Raw genomic sequence first — 17,582 nt, forward strand, 5'->3', positions numbered from 1 at the left:
TATCATTCCCTTTCAACCCATTCCTATTGCACATCATGCCCAAGATGAGGTATTCAGTGCCGGCTTTGTTGGCGCTGCGCCTCAATGAAGATGTACCCTGCAAGTGGACCAGCGAAGCAACGCATTGTGAGTCTCCGATATTCCCGTGCCTGAGCCTGAGATAAAGCATGTTGGCCTGTCTTTCTCAGAGCATGTGCCCTGCTTCTGGATCATGGAAGACTCTGGATTGTCCCGAAACAAGTAGTTAAAAGACCCAAGCTGACCGTGAATAGGCAAATCCAAGCCAGGTCTCTCGGAAAATCGCCCGAATCGTTCAAACAATGATGCAGCAAACGTGCTAACAAAAAGCAGCGCGAAATTGAAAGCCAAACTCCGATCTCGTGCAGCTCAGGGCAGCAAGAACAAGCCATCAGTGCTGTCAAATCCATCCTTGACCACCACCGACACAGGATTTGCACAGTTTCTTCAAAAGCATAGCTCTCCCACGCACCAGCGAGTCACGGCTGGAGGCAAGATCGTGCCAATGATGCCACCGACTCCCCGCCTGGAAGGTGGCTCACCCGTCTTGAAAGTTTTCATGAGTGAGGATCCTTCTGTTGTTGGGCGTGTTTTTCTTGACGACAGACTGGTGGCCGATAATTCGACAGATGGACCCTATGAAAGTTTTCCTGAGTTTATAAACATCGCTTCTTTCGATGAGGGGGAAATTCGTTTCCACCCCGTGACACCTCAGTCGCTCGAGCCCATGCGTGAAGTTGAGCCTGCACGTCGCCATCCACGTTTCCCCATCCGGGTTCGACGCACTCATTTTACGGAGGATGTGCCGCTTCGACAGGCCCCCGATACCCCAGCGTTTGTCCCAGACCCAGAGCAAGCTCCTTCCGTTCAAATTGGGTATAGCGGTAGCTCCGCGTCCCAGTTTGAGTGGTACGATGAAGGGCGCGCTGAAAGATGGTTCACATGGGGTTATGAAATCCAGAAAGAAGAAGCTGCGATGCAGGCAGCTATGATCCAGATCAGACATCTGGATATTTGGGCGGGGGTAGACTTCTATCGTCGGTATGTCCGTTGTGCGTGGAGCTGCAACATAAGATACTTCCAAGAGGCGGAAGTACGACTGCGACACAAATTGAGTCTCCATGAAGAGTGGCTGGCTGACGTCAATGAGGCTATAGCGTTAGACCCATGGTCCAGACCACAAGGGAGATCTCTGTATTATCGAATTTACAACACCAATGAGCGAGCGAGGATGTTGACCTCTCTCGAAGAGCTTGAAGGGATCCAGGGCACTCGAGGCGGACTGAACGAGTTTGGGCTCACAACCTATGAAAACATTGCCAGCACCTTTGGTTCCTATTCAGCTGTTCAGGACGACTCCAATGTGACAGTCGGCAGCCGAGAAGATGCGCTCACAACCGATGGGGTAAACGATGTTTTAGTTCGGAGCCACGCGAGGGCCAGTGGACCAGTCCGTATCATAGATCCCCATACTGGTTGCCCCATCGATTTGATAGGACTATCACAGAATCCCAAGAACAGAGCGGCCAAGAAAAATGGTCAAGCACATGGCGTTGCTGATAAAAGTATCGGTGTGAAGGCCGGTCCCTCAATTGCGGCTGAAAGCGAGGACACGTCTCTTGAGATCGCCCAATCCCCAGAGCACGTTGTCAAAGAGTTAACTGACCGTGTTGATGATGCGCTCTTGGTTGAGCATGATCAGCTCCCATCATGGATCCCACAAGAGATGTTAGATGATCTTCGTTCAGTGAGAAAGAAGGGATTCAGCAAGACGGTGCCCCGGAACTTTGGCCGTCCTCGCTATGGCCCGGGATTGCAGACTATCACGGAGGTTGATTCGGAATCCTTTTCTCACGACGATAATGAGCATGCTCCTGGTTTACTCGCCGGCCGTACCGTTTCCAGCCCTATGATCAAAAGGTAAGCGTTGCTGTTCCAACCATAACGTTTCAACGAGACTAATTGTGAGCGCGGTAACAGCAAACGTGAGGACCATGATGTATCTGTGATCAATGAGATACTCAGTGAAAGGAACGTGGAATCTGGACGAAACAAGGTCAAGGCGGGGCGAGAGAACATGGATCCAGAGACCAAACAGTCCGACGACGACCATAGCCATATTCAGGATCGTGAGATCGCAGGGTCGTCCATCGAAGGTTCCAGACCCAGTCAACACCTCCGTACTCAGTCTAGCAGCGGTCCAGCTGTCATTCACGCCAACACCCACAATACTGATCTGCAATTCGACTTGGAGGACCTGGAGTGCTCCTGCACTTCGGAAATGCCTCTACTCTCGAACCCAAGCCCTTCCCCCACGAGTAGGCCCCGCCTACCTCACCAGAGAAGTGACCCCACCGTGCTCTCGTCCCTTTCGACCAATCTTCATGCCCCCCACACTACACCCGCAATTGTCTTGACCGACATGACCAATGTGTACGGCTCCTTTGCAAAGCGTCAAGGGACTTGAAACTTTGACTGATTGTCATCGATTGTCATCGATTGTCACTGATTACCACTGTCTCTATTTGAAAGAACAAAAACCCCCCAAATACCAAAAACAGGACTTGTAATGTCAGATAACTTAACTATTTTTAATCGATACTCATATCACGTGACATGACACGGACCCTAACCTCGGAGGCGTAGGAAATGGCGTTCCAAAGTCGCCACCAAATACTGTAGTCGGGCCATTTTCTGCCTGTACGGAGTAAACCCAGTGCGCATTTTTCTTCGTACCTGTCTAAATCCTAGTCTTGCTTGGTTTCTTTCTCTCTCTGTCCCTCTCTCTTTTCTCGGTTTTTGGATTCTTCAACAACCAGTCAGAGCCAGTCAAGTCGACACATTCCCAGTTGTCCAGGTGTTTCTACTTCTCGGCGCATGACTAAGCGTGCCTCCGCGTCCTTCTCCACTCCAATTCCTCCTGGACTCGTTTTTTCCTGATCTCTCAGTTCGTGTCCCTTTTGTGATTGTCAGTCTGTGAGATGCAGACTGTTCTGTGATTGCTGTTTTCGTGATCCGTGTCTTGACATATCTGGGTGGCCTTCGTTGCGAGACCCTGGCTTCTTTATTACCAATTCCCCCTCCCCGCGGTCCTATCCCCAGCCGGTACTTGGCACTTGGGAAACACCATAACCTCCGTTCTTTTAGCCGCCTCCTTCGTTTGCGCAGCGTTTCATTCGCCTCATCTAATCATCATCTAAGACTACTGCCATCTCGAATTCCATCGCGGTGATCCACTCAATATGACGCAGCTCTTCGCCTCCAGCCCGTCGTCGGCGGTGACGAGCAATAACGAGAAACGTGGGATTTCCGGCCTCTCCCTTCCCTCCCGAAAACACTCCAATGAATCCAGTCACCTTCCGACGAGAATCAAGAACTTTTTCCGCATCAACACCTCAAGCAGCAACTCCTCACCTGGGACCCGCTCTGGAAGCAACGAACCCGAACGAGATCGGGACAGCCATGGCAGTTCCTCCAAGAACGAGAAGTCTGCCTTCAGACAATCGCGATTCATGCCTACCATCGGTCGCAATCGCTCGACCACCGTGGCGAGTGAGGGCAACCCGCTCGACGATAGCATGTCGCCTACCGCGTCTGCCAACCCATATTTCGCGCACCAGGGCCAGCCCGCATTAAGGCACCGTAATGACGGGTCTGTTCCCTCTTCGCCGCCCGACACCCCTGAGTTGCAGGTCACTGGGGTCTCTGCGGTGGAGCAAGCTACGACCGCAAACAAGGAGGAACTAGCTCGCAAGTTGCGTCGTGTGGCGTCCGCTCCGAATGCCCAGGGCCTCTTTTTAAGCGGTCAGAATGGGGAGCGTCCTCAAACGGCTGAGATGGGCAAGGAGCCTTTGGCGGAACAGGCCGGTCCTGGTGGATCCGTCGGTCTGGCCGGTTCAGATAAGGATCTTGTTCTGGCTGTGCCCACAATCGGTGTCGATAACGCTTCTTTCCGTCGGACATATAGTTCCAACTCGATCAAGGTTCGAAATGTGGAGGTCGGTCCTGCTAGCTTTGATAAGATCAAATTGATTGGAAAGGGCGATGTTGGCAAAGTTTATCTCGTGCGTGAGAAGAAGTCCAGTCGTCTCTATGCCATGAAGGGTAAGCTCGGTCTATCCTTGGAAATGCTCGAGGTTTCATGCTGACTTGAAAATAGTATTGAGCAAGAAGGAAATGATCAAGCGCAACAAGATCAAGCGTGCTTTGGCCGAACAGGAGATCCTGGCTACCAGCAACCATCCCTTCATTGTCACCCTTTACCATTCTTTCCAGTCTGAAGATTATCTCTATCTTTGCATGGAGTACTGCAGTGGTGGCGAGTTCTTTAGAAGTAGGTCAGCTTCGATCATGGCTTGTGAATCTTTCACTAACCTTATTTCCAGCCCTCCAAACTCGCCCTGGTAAGAGTATCACCGAGGATGCCGCTCGATTTTACGCCGCAGAAGTTATTGCTGCGCTAGAGTATCTTCATCTTATGGGTTTCATCTACCGCGACTTGAAGCCAGAGAGTATGTATCTTGTCATATCACGAATAAAGCCCTGCTAACTTGCTTCTAGACATCCTGCTTCACCAATCTGGCCATATCATGCTTTCGGATTTCGATCTTTCGAAACAGTCGGGTCCTGGGGGAGCCCCGACTATGATTCCGGCACGCAGTGGTGGCGGAAATTCCACCACAGCTTTGCCTACTATTGACACCAAGTCGTGCATCGCTGACTTCCGCACAAACTCATTCGTTGGAACAGAAGAATACATTGCCCCCGAGGTTATTAAGGGATGCGGGCACACCAGTGCTGTGGATTGGTGGACATTGGGCATCTTGATTTATGAGATGCTTTTTGGTACCACTCCATTCAAGGGCAAGAACCGAAATGCCACATTCGCCAGTATCCTTCGAGACGAGGTGAACTTCCCGGAACACTCCGGCGTGCAGCCGACGTCACACCTGTGCAAGTCTTTGATCCGCAAACTACTGATCAAGGATGAAACCAAGCGTCTTGGAGCCCGCGCTGGTGCGTCAGATGTCAAGACCCACCCGTTCTTCCGACAGACACAATGGGCTCTCATTCGCCACATGAAGCCGCCCATGATTCCCCATCAGGGTCGTGTCGGCACAGACACCGTGAACTTCCGCAATGTTAAGGAGAGTGCCAGCGTGGATATTGGCGGCACAGACTCCACCAAGATGGCGGGCGTCCCGATGGACTCGGGTTTGGCAACACCGAACGGCGAGCTCAACGATCCCTTCGAGGAATTCAACAGTGTCACCCTTCACCACGAGGGCGACATGTAATCACCTAAGATTCTGTTTATCTTTTGATTTCTGGCTTGTTTCTTTTATCCGATGTACAAGGGAAACAGCCGTATCTGCATCGTCTCGCTGACGACCCATGATGCATTAACGACTGTATTTAGATGCTTCTTTGTTTTTCTCTTCCATTGCAATCCTCGTTGGGTGTATGGAGCGTTTCGGGGTTTTTTTGGGCGAATCTAACCATGCTCTTTGTCTCTATTTTTCTCTTCTTTATCTCATCTTTATGCTTTCTGATACTCTTTCACTTTGCATCTCTCACTCTCTTGCCCAGGACCTCGGACCACTTGATCGATTGTCAATACGGGTACTACCTGGCAAAAGTTTCTCGGCATTTACAAAGCCTTCCCCTGCTGGCGCCATGGTTCCTGAGGTCCTTTTTGTCTCTGCGTGTTCCTTTGAAGATTGTGACATACATTTGCTATACTTTGTTGCAGCGGACGGCGTTATGGACTATTTCCTTTTTTTCGGTTCACGCTTTCAGCGTGGCACTTGTACGGATCAACTGAAGTTTTTTTGATTTTCAATCCCAATCCTATGAGGTACATGGATCATTATTTTCTCCGCCCCAAGTTAATTGTAACGTTACGGTGACCGTCACGTCCCGGTGTATAACAGGCCGTGGATCAATTTGGTTTTGTCCCTTCCAGGTTGTAAGGAAATTGTTTTTCAATTTGAGATACTACTCCAACGTGAGACGAGATATGTAACGATTTCAATCCTAAGAATCTATTCAATGCGAATGATGGTGATCAGCAAAAACACCATGTTCTGCAGCAGCCTTGCGACACTCCTCCAGCATCCTAGCCTGCTTAGCAACATCCCCCAAACGACCAATAACCTCCTTGTTACCGTCATAGAAAGTGAAAACAGCATAAGGAATCTCGACCTCAGCACAAAACTCCTTCACAAACTCCTGAGTCCTGCGCAAATTATGCCTAGGAATCCTAGGATACAAGTGATGGATGGCCTGGAACTGCAACCCACCATGGAACCAATCCAACCAAGTAGGACAATCGACATCCATAGTCGTCCTGAGCATCTTCTGCGGGAAAGACTCAAGCGGACCCAAGTCCGCCGTCGACATAGCATAATGTGAAAGCGTGATCTGCACATGCAACGGCGCAGTCACCATGTGCGAAATAAGCACAAACACAACCCGACTCCACCAAGTAGGAATACTGCACCAGACAATGCCGTACCCAAACCAACTCCAGAAAAACAGCTGGCCGGCCAGTTCGAACCAGCGATGCCACCACCCAGCACCGTGCTTCGGGCCTAGACCGCAGATGATGTGTTCCCAGCTCAGGAAGTAGAGGTTGAAGCGACCAAAGAGGAGAATCGGGTAGTACATGTAATGCTGGTATTTGACGGTGATCTTGGCAACGGCATCAAACTCCATAATGCGGTCGTAGTAAGTACTGCGCAGGGAGCCAAAGAAGCGATGCGAAAGCGCGAAGAAGGGCATGAGCTCGATATCGGGGTCGTGCTCTGGCGCATTCGTCACGATGTGGTGCACGTTATGGCTTCGCTTCCACCAGCCCAGACTCAAGCCGCCTAGGAAGTCGGCAATGATCATTCCGATTACCGTGTCGACTTGGTAGTTGTGTGTTATGCCCATGTGACCGGCATCATGGGCGGAAAATACAAGCTGGTGCCAGAAACAGCCGAGGAAGAAGGCTGAGAGGCAAAACCAGGATTTGAATAGGAAGAAGAGGAATAGACTGAAGAATATGGTGTAGCGGGTGATTTCGATTGCGTAGGCTGCATAGTTGCAGTTGTAGAGGCCGGCGGCGCGAATGCGCTCGTTTAGTTGCCGGTATTTCTGGGTGATGTTTTCTTGGTGCTTTGCGTCTAAGGCTGGGTATTTACTTAGATCAAGGTCGATTTCTTTCTGTGTTCTGGCGTCCATCACGTAGCTTCGTGCTTGGTCTTCCTTTGCTGGAGGTGGGATTGCGCTGATGGCCGAGGAGATGGTTGAGACTGATAGCCTGCGGGTCAGACCGAAGGAGTAATCTGCTGCTTCGAAGATTGGAGATGGGGGGGCAGAGCTCTCTTCACTTGAGACATCGGAGTTGAGGGAATAATCTGTTTCGTTGGCGTCTGTTTCGCTGTAGGGGCGGAAATGTCCGCCTTGAATTGGAGGAGAGAAATTGGTCCATCTTCCTTCGATGCGGCCAATTTGGAATTTGTTCATGCGTTGACGAGTTTCCTGTGAGTGTAGACTTTGTGAACATGGTTAATATAATGGATCTTTCTTTATAATGAGGAGCTATTGTGCAGATGTTTGGAGACTCACGCATTCACTTCGTCGGTGGCATCTTTGCCTATCATATGCCTGATGGCCATATCGCCTCCTGGGTGAAATTTGATCCAGGAATCTAGTCGGAGAACTTTCCCATCGACTATGATAATCAGTTTCTCTTCGGCAATCATGCCTTCGACTTCACGTCGAGACAAGACTTTGTCTCTGGCCTTCTCTCGGGTGACCATGTTTGCGAGCAGTCTGTAGAGAGATGAAGCAGGAGCGGGTTTGATTGAGAACAAAAGTGAAAAAGACTTTGGAGCAGACTAAAGGGGACTTGTATTCAAGTGAGTTCAAGACAATTGGGTTAGAAACTCCTTTTACGGGACATTTTACGGGACATTTTACGGGACAATTCATCTATTCTTCCACCTAAATCTAGCCCCACCTTGCCAGATATACTGCTCCTCTAGGGGACACAAAGGGGGCAGTGTCAAGCGGTCCAAGGACGTTGTATCCCACGGGGGAGTGGACTACGGATATTGTGGAGAGAGGACAAATATGGCGTTGGTGGCGGTCGTACGCGTATCAAGAACATGGACAGGCACCACACTCGCTGATATGTCGAGCTAAAACAAGCTTAAACTTTGGTAGCCCCTGTCGGAAATTGACAGATCGCTAAAACTAAACCTTTCCCCCTATCCATGTGGCTCGTTTGCTCCACTAGGGGACTGGACGTTTCTGAAAGATGCATAGATTCCACCGAGAACATTCTACTCTGCCGATCCCACACACAACATCGTATTGAGAAATCTCAAATATGTCTCCTAAATTTCGTCCAAAGAAACCTCCTACCCCTACTGTACTTTTCTATTTCCAAGTGGCAACTCCGTCGTATTCGCATGGCCGGTGTACACGATTAAAAGCCTTGGCACGTGCCCACAGCAACCCTAGGAAACAACGTCAGGCACGGGACACAGACCATAGCGCCCACCTAATAAGACTAAGATGAACTGCGAGGAGGCAAATCTGTATCTGTCGCCCCTCTGCTGCCGCTTGAGCCCCGCTGAAATGATAGGCTAAACTGTGCTACGTGGTACTCCGTACTTAGTTACGTACGAGATCCTCTATCTCAGGGCAAAGTCGCCACTTGTTCGATTTTCCACGTCCCCTGATTTTGTTCCAGGGTTCAATCATCTCCCCACGCTTTGCGGCAAAATTGGTTTCACGGTTCATGTCAAAGAGTCTGCCAATCAATGCTGAGACAGTGGACTACTGTAGTTTGTCGCCTCCAATTCCCTGTTCATTTGATACGTCTTGGAATATTCAAGAGATTCGTTTTGGCGATAAGTCCCGATTTTTGTTGCTGCCTGTAGACTATTCAAGGTGGATCAGCTATTCTAGGAAGGCTAAGTAGCTAGCAGCCATTCTAGCGGGTGCGACAAGGGCGAAAGTGTCCACGTGTTCCAGATGAAGTACATCTCAACATTTCTGCGCTAGCAAATCTATTGTTAGTGGCGGCTATTTTACCTAAAGCCTTCGTAGTCGTATTTCATGTTTCAAATTGGTCTTTCTAAAGCGATGGTCTGAGCTAAAGACGTATTCTGACTACTGTATATTTCGAAATAAGTAGCCCTAGGCCTTGTGCTCATCGCTGGCATGTGAATATAGCGCCAAGTTCGACCCTCTGTGGAACACATTTTTCTGAAGTTACGAATACGGCTTTTTCCCTCAATTTTCTTAGAATCAAGTGAATCGATGCCTTTGACTGTCTCAGGTATGGTATCATGTCTTTGATTTCAAGACCTCTGATTTGAGGCCTTGGACACGTTCAAGAAACTGTCCTGGTAGCCCCTTTGCTTAGAATGGGTTGAAAGCATGCTGCCAATCGTGGGATACTTTGAATGAGCGCCCGAGTGAATATACTTGTTCTCATTGTTGCCCAAAGTCAAATTATAGGTCGCAGCAAGCAAAAAAATGAACCTTCTCTCTTTTAAGTATTCGAGTGTCAAATTGTGATTCAAATCATGCGGGATTTCGTTTACCCCAGTTGAATCTATCGCCACACAATTGCTTCAATGTGACTTCAGGAGTACAGCACGCTGGGCTCGTTTGGGCCTCATGTTGACGAGGCATGGACGGTCTTGAAAGGTCTAGCAACATCAAGCATGTCTGAAAAGACTTCAATAATCACAACTCTGTGATCGAAGTTTACAGTACTGGTTAGCTAAGATCTACAGTACTCGTTAACGTTAGCTAAGACTGGACTATTGACGATCTGCATGCATTGCGGAACGCAGTGCGGTTTGGACTGTACTATACATACTGTAGGTAACTGCAATAACCATCATTTCTAATCTGAGCATGTTGACTTAAAGCATGATTCTGAATCATGGCTATTCCTTAGGCAAATATAGCTACGCAGACCCCTTCTTAATCTGATATCGTGTGTGGTTATCCATGCCGAGAAAGCTCCTAAGGCGGCGACAGAATTGCTTTTTAAATTTTCGAAGGCCATGTAATTGTTTCTGTGTGGCAGACAGTCATATGGACCAATCGATTCATATAATATGTACATGCACCTGCAAGGGGTCCAGGGGCATACTATAGTTCCAATCATGGGTCGAGATTGTCAATAGGGGATAGTCTGGTAAAATCTATATCTCTTACCCGAAGGAGCAATTTTCAAGTAGATTACTCTCTACATGTAGGGCGGAGACTTTGATCATTGTACGTGGAGTATATGATGATTGGAAACATGAGTTTTCTCATTTCCTGGTCTTGATTAAGAGTTTCCCGACAAATGATCGAGCACTGTTCCATAGTCACAGCGGATCCCAACGAGACGAACACGTGTAAGACATGTCGTCGATCGACATTGGCAGCATAGATCATATCGGCCTACTGTAAGTTAATTGATGAAAGGAATAGTTATCCATGTCCAGTATGTGCCGGTCAGCATGAGCTAAATATTATAGGGTTCTCTGAAAAGTACTGCAAAGGTGATGATGGAGGAAGAGGCCCAGCGTAAATATCAAGTGAAAAGGGCCAACCCAGCCTGGATATTGGGAAACAACATTACAGTGATTTCCCAGCTTGGGTCTAGCAATCTTCTTTAATGCAAACCTGTAGGCAATATCCGCAGCTTCGTATTATAACCAGTCGTGGAGAAATATATACACCCAACATTTCCATTATCCTCTGTCATTCTTAGTTTGACGTACCTTTTTATGTCGAAATCCGAGAGAGATGACATACTGTCAGTCAAAGTCCAAAAGAGCTCCGAGAGAAAATGGCAGAAGCATAGAAAAAACACAGATGAAGTTGCTCGGGGTCGGAAACGGGCAGACGCGTCCCGAGCCCGAGAAAACCAAAGCTCACGACTTTGGACACTGCCTCCAGTTGTTTTCCTAACAGCATTCTAAGAGCAACTTCACCATGTCCGCCTTTGCACCCGAAGACCCCGATGCTCACGACTCCTACATGGAGGCTGACCCCGCGACCTCCACCACTCCGATCCCCCAGTCAATGGACGCCGACACAGACACCTCGCACGGCCGAGGCCACTCAAGCAATCCTCTCTTGGGCGACAATCCCCTCGTGTCAGATCTAGAGCAAGAAGTGCTGGATGAATATGCTCGATTGGTGCGCAATGTGAATCAGGTACACGAAGTTCTCTGTCCCCTCTACGGGCGTCAAAGATCTGCCCCGAGCCGTTCAAGATCGCTCAATGGCAGTGATCTAGTGGACTTGATCTATCTCAGACAACCCGACATATGCTAATTTTAAATTTGCATAGCTCTCCGATAAACTCGCCGACCTGGCTGGTTCCCCCGCGTCCATGCCACTGGATGGCCTCCGTCTTCTCGAGCGCAAGACTGCCACTGTTTGCACTTTGCTGAAGGCCAGTGTGTACAGCATTGTTCTTCAACAGCAGATCTGGAATGAAAACGAAGAGCAGCAGCAACAGCAGAACGAGGACCAACATTTCCAGGACCAAGATTATCAATATGGGGGTTATGGCGGGGAGGGGGATATGACGTTCCAATAGGTATGCGAGATGATTAGTCGCTTTATGATCCTTTGACTCGCGTTTCAACTTATACCCGGGGCGTTGTTTATTTCGAGTCCGCTTCTCATGGATGGTGTTATGGAGAGAGAGAGAGAGAGAGTCTGATTGAATTTATGCAGAGAATAACTCGATACATTGGAGAATTGATGACCCTTTCATGTTTGATAACCACTTATACAAGTACAATGCAAAAGACACTAGAAGAAGAGGAGAAAAAGCGAAACATTATATACACGCTGGTACGAAACACCAAGCCAAGGCCAGAAGACCCTAAACCTTGCCAGCGTAGTACACCTTGCGCACATCGACAATCTTCTTGCCGAGTGCGTGAGCAACCTGCTCGGGGTTACGCTGGCTCATAATGGCCTCGTAGGCGGCCTTGACCGTGTTCATGGGGTTTCTTGAGCGACCAACACGGGCCGAGAGATCGTGAATGCCACTGGCACGGCACATCTCCCAAATGAGATATTGGACACGAAGACCGAAGCCTAGGATAGGTTAGATAAATATTCTACCAAGAGAGACTGTAGATAAACATACCAGGGGGACGGTGCATAAGCTGCAACTCTGTAGCTCCGACCTTGCCCTTAACGTCACCGTAAATGGTGCGGTTCTCGTAACGGGGAATAGGCTGCATGTTGCGGATGGCACGGTATTGCGACTGAATCACAGCATCGGAAGCTTCGTCGGACTTGGCCTCACCGATACCCAACAGGCCATTTGAATTGCCGGCAATGGACAGACGGTACGCGCGACGAACCTTTCCTAGACGGGTCTGGTTTGTGACGCTGTGTGAAACAAGGGTCTTAGTGCGGAGACCCTTAACCTGCTGCTCAGTGTAGCCAGTCTTCAGAAGGAGACTCTTCAGAGCGTCTGTCATTTCCTCGGCAGCGGCTGACCGCTCCTTCACGCCCGACTCAGCGGCAGTCTTGCGTCCTTCCACACGTGGTTCGTCGATGGTCTCGCCAGGCCCGAAAAGGTCTGGAACAAGTGCACTGTGCGGGTTCAGCTCGCTCTCCTCCTTGCCACGAGTAACGCGAAGTTCGTTGGCGAATTTCACGAAGCTTGAACCTGTTGCATGATCATCACTGGGTAGCTCAACGAAGTAGCGGCCCCAGTCCTGCTCGAAGTCCTCGTCGGTCTTCAGCGTGAATTTGTAGTCCGAGTTGGACTCCGGGGCGCGTTGGTGTCGGTCGATACCGGGTTCAATCACGGAGAAGTCGTCGACGTACTTGAACCTCATTGGATCGGTTCGTTCATTGAGCTGCTCTGTCAGGTCCTTCGGGTCGATAGCCGCCTCGCCGGCGTTGATAGCGGCCATCTGCGCCTTGGAGTACTCCTTGGAAAGCTTGGCCTTCTGCTCTGCCGTGTAGTCTTTGGGTTGACCGATCTGAGGTGCTTTCACATTGGGGAATTTCGGCGTCCGGTTCGAGAGGGAGGCGGGAGTAGGATGAAATTGCCGACGAGGGACTCGCGTGCCCGGGGTGGCAGCACGAGTGAAGTTACAGAAAAGGCATTGGGCGGGCCGTGTTAGACTCATGATGGCGATGCAATGGGCCAGCAGCAAGCTGGTTCAAAGCTCCGAGAGAAACAAACGCAAACTGCGGAGACAATTGGGCGAAGACCAAAGCAGTCGGAGATGAAGGTCTGAATTTCTCTCCTGCGGGCGGTCAGTCATCAACCAATCAGACCGCCCATAGATGAGTTTCTAATAATTTTCCCATTTGGTGATTTTCGTCCAGAAATTATTTTGCTTTCACTTCACACCTTTACATGTTTGCTTTACGCTTGTCTGCGCGGCGAATTACTTCCTCCTGGCTATCTCAAGTCTCTCAAATACGACCGATTTCCGATTTCCACGTTCCACGCCCAGCCCATGCTCCAATTCCCGCAATAATGCAGAACACTCCCAGGAAACACTTCGCCGGCAAGCAGCGCAAGAAGGCGAAGGTTGAGAAGAGCAAGAGCAGTGGTCATGACGAGGTCCTTCTCGCCGACATCAACAACCTCATCAAGCGCAATCAGTCTGAGGATGAATCCAGTGGCGACGATGCGCCCCAAGCTATTCCCGAGAAATTCACTGAGATTGATGTGAAGATTCTCGAGCTTTCTTCGACTGGTGATGGTCTGGCACTTTCAGAGAACGGAAAATACGTCTATGTTGTTCCATTCACAGTCCCCGGTGACCTCGTGCGGGTCAAGTTAATCAGGCATCACGAGGCGTTGTCATACAGCTTGACTGATTTCGTGAAAGTGATTGAACCAGGCCCTCAGAGAAACGATGCAGGCATTAATTGCAAATACTTTGGAGAATGTTCTGGCTGTCAGCTCCAGATGATGTCTTATGAGGATCAGCTTGCCCACAAGCGGCGCATCGTGGAGAAGGCCTATGCCAACTTCTCTGGACTGATCCCAGAGCTTGTGCCCACAATTGGAGAGACATTCGCGTCGCCCTTGCAATTTGGATACCGTACTAAGCTTACACCGCATTTCGAAAATGGCGGCGGCCGCAAAGCTAAGAAGCCTGACGAAGAGGCAGAGGTCAAGGTCCCACCCATTGGATTCACATACAAGAACCGTCGCCTGGACATGGATATAGAAGATTGCCCTCTCGGAACAGACATTGTTCGACGTGGTCTAATCAGCGAGCGTAAGCGAGTCGCAGAGAATATCCGTTCTTACAAGAGAGGAGCCACTCTTCTGATGCGAGAGTCAACCACACGAGTCCCTAAGGAATCGACAACTGCCACCAACTGCGAAACGCCCAAGGCCAGCCCGATTGTCCCCACGCCAGGAGCAGACACAGGCGAGGTGATCCGCATCGAGCACGAGAACTATATCGAAGAGAAGCGCTGTATCACTGACAACAACGCTACAATGGTCGAGTATGTCGATGACTTCATCCTCAGCAACAAAGCCGGCGCCTTCTTCCAAAACAACAACTCAATCCTATCCGGCTTCACAGAGTTCATTCGCTCCCAAGCCATGCCCGCCGGCAACGACAAAGATCCACGCCCAATCAAGTACCTCCTGGACGCTTATTCCGGCTCTGGTCTATTTACCATCACCCTCTCCCCTCTTTTCAAATCCAGTCTCGGTGTCGACGTAGCAGGCGACTCTATCAACTCAGCACGCGAGAACGCCCGCGCAAACGAGCTCCCCAACACCGGCTTCGCTGCTGCTGATGCCGCCGTTCTCTTCAAGGATGTTCCCTACCCCGCCGATCAGACTTTACTCGTCATTGACCCGCCTCGTAAGGGTTGCTCGGAAGACTTTTTGCGCCAGATGCTTGATTTCAAGCCCCGTCGTGTTGTCTACGTCAGTTGCAATGTTCACACCCAGGCTCGTGATGTGGCTGTTATGGTTCAGGGCGACGAGAAGAAGAATGTTCGCTATGAGATTGAGAGTATTCGTGGCTTTGACTTTTTCCCTCAGACTGGTCATGTTGAAGGTGTTGCTATTTTGAACCGCACTGAGTTCCCTCAGGCTGAGACTGTCCCTGAGGTGGAGACTACTCAGACGGAAAATGCTCAAGTATGAAAAGTTATTTACCTGGCGTGGACACACTTCATAAAAGTCTGATCTTGCATACCCTCTGGCGTTTTGGGGGACAAACACCAAAAGCATGATGGCGATGGTGGATATGTATGCTGTTTTAATATATTTTCTTACACTTCAATACATTTAAAAATATTAAAGAGGAATATCACTCTTCTATGTTCACATTGTCGTCCAATAAAAGAAAGCCGATAACCTCGACGCCGAAGCCATTTGGATAGAGGAAAATAGATAGAGGGCCACCGGAGAATTGAAAAAAAGGGAAAGAAAATGAACTACCAACTATGAACATAAGGCTGAGCTACATTGACTGATAAGCATCTAATGATAAGATCGACTCCTTTTCCCCCTACGAGCTTCCTGGGCCACCGAGCAGTGCGAACCTCCGCACGATGCTGGGACCAATCTCGTCGTACTCTGCCTTGGTGTGGCAGTAGCTCCGGAACTCAGGTGTCTGGCCCAGCAGACTACCTCCGAACCAGGGACCGTGGCGCTGGCGCTTATGCGTAACAACGGCGACGTCGAGGCCACCGCTGCGGGCGCCGCCGCTGCGAGCCTCAGAGGCGCGAATTCGTGCATCCACTAGATGGCGGATATCACGCTGTAGACGACGCCCAAAGTCCTTGTACAGAGTGGAACCACCAGACAAGACAATGTTCTTGTAAAGACCTCTCCGGACATCAATGGGCGAGGATTGGATGACACCGTCAACGACATTAGGGAGCGGGGTGAGGAAGTCGGACGAGTAGATTTCGGGATTGAAGAAGATTTCCGGCGCGAGGAAACGTTCGTAGCCAATGTCGATATTGACACTGCGTCCGTTGGGGGCAGTGACGGTGTGTTTCAGGAAGCGGTCTGGCTCGCGGTCGTAGCGGGCAAATTCCTTGACGATATCGGGGCTCACATAACAGTACTCCTCCTTGACTTTTTCTGCTGTCTTCAAGCTGCTGTCTGGCTCGCCACGGTCACGCAGCAAGCTCTGCACGAAGTATGTAATGTCTCGACCAGCAACAGGGATACTCTTGATCGATGATCCGATGACGTAGCCTTCAGCGACAGGGATAACGTGGGTGACACCATCACCGGAGTCGATGACAGTTCCAGTAAGGGACCGGTCTGTGACCTTCGAGGATGTCCATGAGGCAGCAAGAGCCAGAACGGCTTGAACGGCGATGTAAAGACCGGCGCAGTTAAACGACTCGAACATGATCTCGGCGGTGTTTTCACGGTTCTCGGGAGGGTTCAGAGGCTATAATGAATAACAGTCAGTTCTGCCAACATATAGCGCTGGAAATTATCAGGTGTTTTCGCCTTACAGGTTCGGTGAGCAGGAAGTAGTGGTCCTCGGGCTCGACTCGCAAGTACTTGAAGATCGAGTTTGACCAGAAGCGTTCCATGTGGTCCCAGTTCTCAATCTGTCCATGGCGAATAGGGTAGTTGACACCATATCCTGGGCCAGCACCAGCAGCAAGAGCTTCATCACCAATAAAGAAATCCAAGTCCTCCGTGCCACGCTTCGCAGACAGGTTGGAGCTAGCCCCACTTCCACTACCTAGGAACGAGGGCTTATTCGCGACTGGTGGACGGGCACCGGAGCTTCCAGCACTTCCAGCACCGGCCTTGGTGGCAATTGCGGTGGGAAACACGAACGAGGGGGAATCGTTACCGGCGAAACCTGCAAGAGTGGAGGGACCGTGTCAGCCTAATCCATGATCGCGAGTTCTCCAAACCCCGAGAATACATACCAAGCTTGGAGTAGCCAGTACCGCTAAGAACGTATCAGGTCAGCATTCATAATTATCAATAAGGCATTTGCAGCTATCAACATACTTGTCCATGACAACGGCTGGTGTTTGGTTCGCCATGGCGGGTGGTTGGGGAGGGGGTCGGGTCTGTAAACAATTGATCCGCGGTAAGGGGGTCAGGAAATCCCCGGAAACGATCAATCAAGAAAGAGGGAACGATACAACTCCCAATTGTTGGCAATAAGCTGATTTGGAGACACCAAGAGGACAGGCAGACAAGGCGGGGGGAGAGGATGGAGGTCCGGAGGTCCAGGATTACCTAACCCAACCTGGGTCACGTCGACATCATGTGCCCTCAAACTTATCTGATCTACAAAATATCCAAAGAAGCAACAACCATCCAAGAGATCAATATGGAAGGCACTTCTGGAGCAATGCATCTCTGGCTCATTTCATGTTTTGATTGTTGATTCTGTCACTCCCCTAAGCAAGTCGCTTTTTATTATTCCCATCCTTATGTGCCTATTTGTGGTGCAGAGCCTATTTTTTCGTATTGTTCGTTGTCCACGTACATTTCCTAATTGGGGTTCATCACTCTCGTCGCTCTTTTCAAGTGCACTTCCTAAGTC

The 17,582-nt window shown here is 49.9% G+C and overlaps 7 protein-coding genes across 7 annotated transcripts; 4 read left to right on the top strand and 3 right to left on the bottom strand.

Moving 5' to 3' along the window:
- Positions 1–35: 35 nt before the first annotated feature.
- N7511_009076 (uncharacterized protein) lies at positions 36–2,485 on the top strand (the record flags this gene model as incomplete). The annotated part of the gene is made up of 3 exons (XM_057131453.1): positions 36–126; positions 273–1,938; positions 1,999–2,485. 3 exons carry the CDS (start codon positions 36–38, stop codon positions 2,483–2,485), a joined length of 2,244 nt encoding a protein of 747 aa, XP_056979441.1.
- A 775-nt stretch (positions 2,486–3,260) lies between these two features.
- Positions 3,261–5,315, top strand: N7511_009077 (putative serine/threonine protein kinase (Nrc-2); the record flags this gene model as incomplete). Its single annotated transcript, XM_057131454.1, has 4 exons — positions 3,261–4,122; positions 4,178–4,351; positions 4,404–4,529; positions 4,579–5,315. The coding sequence occupies 4 exons, from the start codon at positions 3,261–3,263 to the stop codon at positions 5,313–5,315; spliced, it is 1,899 nt and encodes a 632-aa protein (XP_056979442.1).
- Positions 5,316–6,066: 751 nt separating this feature from the next.
- Positions 6,067–7,826, bottom strand: N7511_009078 (fatty acid desaturase; the record flags this gene model as incomplete). The annotated part of the gene is made up of 2 exons (XM_057131455.1): positions 6,067–7,558; positions 7,633–7,826. The coding sequence occupies 2 exons, from the start codon at positions 7,824–7,826 to the stop codon at positions 6,067–6,069; spliced, it is 1,686 nt and encodes a 561-aa protein (XP_056979443.1).
- A 3,190-nt stretch (positions 7,827–11,016) lies between these two features.
- N7511_009079 (DASH complex subunit DAD3 family protein) lies at positions 11,017–11,629 on the top strand (the record flags this gene model as incomplete). The annotated part of the gene is made up of 2 exons (XM_057131456.1): positions 11,017–11,241; positions 11,378–11,629. The coding sequence occupies 2 exons, from the start codon at positions 11,017–11,019 to the stop codon at positions 11,627–11,629; spliced, it is 477 nt and encodes a 158-aa protein (XP_056979444.1).
- A 291-nt stretch (positions 11,630–11,920) lies between these two features.
- N7511_009080 (mitochondrial 37S ribosomal protein uS5m) lies at positions 11,921–13,190 on the bottom strand (the record flags this gene model as incomplete). The annotated part of the gene is made up of 2 exons (XM_057131457.1): positions 11,921–12,138; positions 12,191–13,190. 2 exons carry the CDS (start codon positions 13,188–13,190, stop codon positions 11,921–11,923), a joined length of 1,218 nt encoding a protein of 405 aa, XP_056979445.1.
- A 356-nt stretch (positions 13,191–13,546) lies between these two features.
- Positions 13,547–15,190, top strand: N7511_009081 (tRNA (uracil(54)-C(5))-methyltransferase; the record flags this gene model as incomplete). The annotated part of the gene is made up of 1 exon (XM_057131458.1): positions 13,547–15,190. One exon carries the CDS (start codon positions 13,547–13,549, stop codon positions 15,188–15,190), a length of 1,644 nt encoding a protein of 547 aa, XP_056979446.1.
- Positions 15,191–15,557: 367 nt separating this feature from the next.
- N7511_009082 (actin-related protein 3) lies at positions 15,558–17,073 on the bottom strand (the record flags this gene model as incomplete). The annotated part of the gene is made up of 4 exons (XM_057131459.1): positions 15,558–16,457; positions 16,525–16,883; positions 16,954–16,976; positions 17,039–17,073. 4 exons carry the CDS (start codon positions 17,071–17,073, stop codon positions 15,558–15,560), a joined length of 1,317 nt encoding a protein of 438 aa, XP_056979447.1.
- Positions 17,074–17,582: the final 509 nt, after the last annotated feature.

This window comes from Penicillium nucicola, assembly GCF_028828085.1.
Source record: "Penicillium nucicola strain IBT 29836 chromosome Unknown utg000010l, whole genome shotgun sequence".
NCBI lineage: Eukaryota > Fungi > Ascomycota > Eurotiomycetes > Eurotiales > Aspergillaceae > Penicillium > Penicillium nucicola.